This window comes from Triticum aestivum, chromosome 7D (assembly GCF_018294505.1).
Source record: "Triticum aestivum cultivar Chinese Spring chromosome 7D, IWGSC CS RefSeq v2.1, whole genome shotgun sequence".
Taxonomy (NCBI): domain Eukaryota; kingdom Viridiplantae; phylum Streptophyta; class Magnoliopsida; order Poales; family Poaceae; genus Triticum; species Triticum aestivum.
In genome coordinates, this window is record NC_057814.1 from 73,921,256 (window position 1) to 73,926,258 (window position 5,003).

The following is a 5,003-nucleotide window of genomic DNA, read 5'->3' on the forward strand; positions in this document are numbered from 1 at the left end:
TTTCTCCTACAAAACTTGTTATTCGTCAGAGCCGCCTAGTCCTTGACGCGGTTGACCAATTGTTTGGCATAGGACGACATGTTTCTAGTGCATTGTTCGTCCCAGAGGCTCTTGGTTAGTCGTCCTCGGTGAAGTTAGAGTCGCTTGCTCAGGGGAAGTGACGACGATGACAGCTCGTAGGCATCTCCGACGTTGTTCCTCTCGTCGGTGGTGTGTGTGGGTCTTGCGGTTACCACTTCGGCCAGGGTTCCCTATGTGGGCGTGTTTTAATTATTTTCGTCAGGTTTTCCATATGTTAACCTGACAACTATATTCTAGTACCTTTTTTAATGAATCATGTTGTAAAGGGTCAACTTCGAAAAAGAAAAGAAAAACTGAACAAGTTTTTCCAACAATTTGGCCCGCTCAAAGCACACGCAAGTGAGAAATGCTACTCCAGGGATCACGATCCGTGACCAACCCGCATAAACACATCTCCAACGTCCATTTTACCCGATCCAACGTCTCACGCGCTTCCTCCCCCGTGGCGCCAAGATTCCGTCCAAAACCAGGCATTCCCTCCCGAAATGCTCCAGCCGCGTGCCACCCTCCAAAATTTCCCCATCCCTACTTAACCCATCCACCTCTCCCCCAAATCCTCACAAATCACAGCGCCGCCGCACCCGATCTCCCAAGAAGGCACCACCACCACCTGCGCCGATGGCCCGCACGAAACAGACGGCGCGCAAGTCCACCGGCGGCAAGGCGCCGAGGAAGCAGCTGGCGACCAAGGCTGCTCGCAAGTCGGCGCCGGCGACCGGCGGCGTGAAGAAGCCCCACCGCTTCAGGCCGGGAACCGTCGCCCTCCGTGAGATCCGCAAGTACCAGAAGAGCACGGAGCTGCTCATCCGCAAGCTCCCCTTCCAGCGCCTCGTCCGGGAGATCGCCCAGGACTTCAAGACCGACCTCCGCTTCCAGTCCTCCGCCGTCTCCGCGCTCCAGGAGGCCGCCGAGGCGTACCTCGTCGGGCTGTTCGAGGACACCAACCTGTGCGCCATCCACGCCAAGCGCGTCACCATCATGCCCAAGGACATCCAGCTCGCACGCCGCATCCGCGGGGAGCGCGCCTAGGTTCCGGTAATACTGGGTGGTAGCTGTTCTTGTCTTGTGATCTGGGTGTGTGTCGGGTGCTTCTGTTTCTTGGTGTTGATATGATGTGTCATCTGGTCCTATGTATCACGATGCTCGAATGAAATTGCAAGGGAAGAGTTCAGTTATCATCTGATGCTAATTTTGCTCTCCAATGCCACTGTTCGCTATTTCGTTGCTCTATGATTCTGTTACGTGTTCTTGTCTCATGTAGCATTATGTTGCAGTGATTATTTGACAATGCATGATGCAGTGCCCCATGGGTGTTGTGATTTTGCTGGCGTGCCCTGTTATTTTTTTGTGGTGGCTGTGTTATTCTGTTTTTTTTTACATGTTTGTACAGGGATTTGGTGAACTCATTTTGGCTTTCTACCCTGCTCGATGTGAGTCTGAATTATGGCTGGGTTGGTTGATGTGGATTAACTGAAGGTGAAGTGGCGACATGTGATGTGATTCTGAATTATGTGTTGTCTGCTAGTACTAAATTTGCAATGATATCTCCATTTCTCAGATCTTGTTTTAAGTCTGTGCTTGGATGTTATGTTTGGTGAATGATATCATCCTGGGAATGATTCTTGTGCTGGAGTTTTTCTGGTTGTGGTTGTTCATTGTTCATGTATTGATGATGATTCTTGTGCATCAGAATTTTTCAGTGGACAATTACAGCAGACTACAATTTTGTTGTCTGATCCTTTCAGTACCGTCCATTTTTTAAGATAAGTACCATCCATTTAATCTAACAAGTTCACAACATATAGCGCATTGTAAGAGTATATAACAGAACGCACTTTAAGGCTATTATTTTCTGTATCATTTATGCATAGCTGTTAACTGACAGAAATGTGTAATTTAGTGTCAGCAATACTGTCTCATGTTTTAACTGGAAAGCAACACTGTCTCCGACTAGATCAGCCCATGAGGGAAAGTTTCGAAAGAACGGAAGGTGAATGAGTATGAATCACTCATCACTGCAGATGCTATGATATTTTTTGCAGCTTTCGGTGGCATGGATTCCATCCCAGCTCACATAGTTCTGTGGGTCTCCGCAGGCCGTCGCACTTGCAATGTTGCCGTTTACAATCTTGCTGGTCCATCTGGGATAAAATTGTGAGGTCCATCATCATATCCGCAGCAAGCCTTGGTCCCATATTTCAGCCCTGAAATCATCACCCACCAGTTTCAGACTTTCAGTAGTACTGACAGTTGTAATTTCAGATAGAGCTATGAACTAAACCTACTCTCTCTCTCTCTCTCTCTTTTCTTTTTTCGAAAAGAACTAAACCTACTCACGTATCGCGATGGTAGCAAGCATTCGAGAGAGTGCTTACCACGAGCTTCTGGATGCCTGAACAGCTCGAGCATAACGGAATATTTGTCAATGTACATGATCGACACATTGTGCAGCGTCTTCCTATCCTCAGCCAAGCTGTTGTTCAGCAGTTCATTGTAGTACACAACAGTGCTACTGTAACTTGTCATGCAGCCACACTCATCCTGATCATGGCTACTACGGAAGCTCTACGAGCCATGTTGAACACCATGAAGTTGCGAGCCCCAATGCTGTACAAGTCCTGCAAATGGTTGGGCAGGTGCTACACATGATGCAGTTTGGCCAATTATTTTGATCATTTGATGTTATACCAACCACCATTTGTGCTACTCCAAATTACCCCAATAGTCCCCGAGATCTGGCTGATAGCTGAAGGAAGCGTTTGCTTGACACTCTCGATGCTCTGTGATGCAAGGTTGAAGGTAAAATCATTCTGACCAATGTCGATCGTGTACAGAGAGTTCCTGAAAATGTAAGTCGGGGGAAGTTCCCCTGAATTCAAGCGAACGATCAGTCTCTGTTTTAGCTGTAAAATTCAGACCATGTACTGTTTTTTTTCTGGCCAGGAGATCCTTTTACCACTCGTGCCACCAGGGGCGATCACTCTGTCGCTGACCATCTACTGTATACGCATCTCCAACCAATGATGTAAAAGTTACTGCCCAAAAATGGTTTTAGGGCAGGAGAGAGACGTTTCGGGGCACCATAGTTTTTTCTGTTGTAACAGATGATGTAAAACTGGTGCTTAAAAAATAAAGAACCAAATGAAACACAACAATCTGACGGCAGGGAGGAACTCGGTGGGGACGGCGGAATCCGGCGGCAGTGATGTTCGGGGACAGTGGCCGGAGCTCTGGGATGACGACGAGGTGCTCAGGGATGACAATGTGGTGCTCGGGGATGGTGGTACGTGTGTTGAGGAGAACAATAGGATAGGACGGTGTGTTGCGAGCTCGGCAGGGACGGGCGTCGTAGGCCGTGGAGGAGGTCACCGAGGGGCGGGATGCGCCATCGGGGTTCATAGTGGCCGGCGGAGTGATGGCGGCAGGGGAGGGGGGACCAGGGGAGACCCCCCAACAATCGCCCCCCCTCCCTCAGTGAACCGGTTAGGCTAATACTACTCTATGACATACTCCCTCGATAAAGAAATATAAGAGCGTTTATGTCACTAAAGTAGTGATCTAAACGCTCTTATATTTTTTACAGAGGGAGTATCTACTAAGAGCATCTCCAAGATTGACACTAAAATGGTTTTAGGGCAGGAGGGATAAGTATTTGGGCACCATAAACTTTTCTGCCATAAAAGATGATGCAAAACTGACACCCGGAAAATTGAGAAGGACATAAAACATGACGATCCGATGACAAGGAGGAGCTTGCCGGGGACAGCGACAATGACAACGGAACCAAACGACAGGCAAGTTTGGTGACGGCGGTGAGGGTGATCCGTGACGACGATGAGGTGCTCGGGGTCAACGGTGCAGTGCTCGAGGATGTCGGCGGGATGTGCCGGCCGCGTCGCGAGCTCGACAGGGACGAGCGGCGAGTTGTGAGCTTGGCGGTTCGGGGCGCCATGGCAGAGGTCATCGAGGGGTGAGATGGGGTGGAGGGTTTCATGCTGGCCGACCGAGTGGTGGCGGCGGCGGCTCGAATCGGCCGGTGCAGCGACGAGGTAAGGCAGGGTGGAGGCGGTGAAAGTTCACACTGAGAGCTGGGTTCTTGCCACTACCGTAAATTTTTTTAGGCAAGCGCGTGGTGCCGCAAATATGCAGCACCTGGAGCTAAAATTTTGGGTTGCCCATTTTTTCCGATCATCAATAGAGATACATCATCTGCTGGTGCTAAATTTTGGATCAAAAATAACCTAAACGACAATTTTATGGGCACATTCATAGATTTTCATCATCTGTTGGAGACGCTCTAATGGTAAATGACTGCACGAGCGCATGTTTTTATCCTTTTAGGCGACGGTGAACTGACCTACCGCAAGTCGTTCGGATTGATCATCAATGCGCCACTCCCTTCTATGCTCTTCACCAGAACCGTCACGACGCCATGGTATCACTACAAAATTTGCTCTATTCAGTAATAAAAGCCCTGGCGACGAAACTGAAGGAAATATGCCCTAGAGGTAATAATAAAGTTGTTATTTATATTTCCTTATATCATAATAAATGTTTATTATTCATGCTAGAATTGTATTAACCGAAAACTTAGTACATGTGTGAATACATAGACAAACAGAGTGTCACTAGTATGCCCCTACTTGACTAGCTCGTTGAATCAAAGATGGTTAAAGTTTTCTAGCCATAGAGATGAGTTGTCATTTGATTAACGGGATCACATCATTAGATAATGATGTGATTGAGTTGACCCATTCCGTTTCCTATAACTATGAGATTATGCAACTCCCGAATACCGGAGGAACACCTTGTGTGTTATCAAATGTCACAACGTAACTGGGTGATTATAAAGCTGCTCTACAGGTGTCTCCGAAGGTGTTTGTTGGGTTGGCATAGATCAAGATTAGGATTTGTCACTCCGA

General features: G+C 48.0%; 1 protein-coding gene and 1 pseudogene across 1 annotated transcript; one reads left to right on the forward strand and one right to left on the reverse strand.

Moving 5' to 3' along the window:
- The first annotated feature begins 660 nt into the window (after positions 1-660).
- Positions 661-1,259, forward strand: LOC123166098 (histone H3.2). The gene has a single exon (XM_044583861.1). The coding sequence runs from the start codon at positions 700-702 to the stop codon at positions 1,108-1,110; it is 411 nt and encodes a 136-aa protein (XP_044439796.1). The 5' UTR covers positions 661-699; the 3' UTR covers positions 1,111-1,259.
- Positions 1,260-2,031: 772 nt separating this feature from the next.
- On the reverse strand, positions 2,032-3,480 carry LOC123170834 (GDSL esterase/lipase At4g01130-like; annotated as a pseudogene).
- Positions 3,481-5,003: the final 1,523 nt, after the last annotated feature.

What these genes read in the sequence shown, in the direction of transcription:
- LOC123166098 (XM_044583861.1), top strand. Translation starts at nt 700, where the DNA reads ATGGCCCGCACGAAACAGACGGCGCGCAAGTCCACCGGCGGCAAGGCG.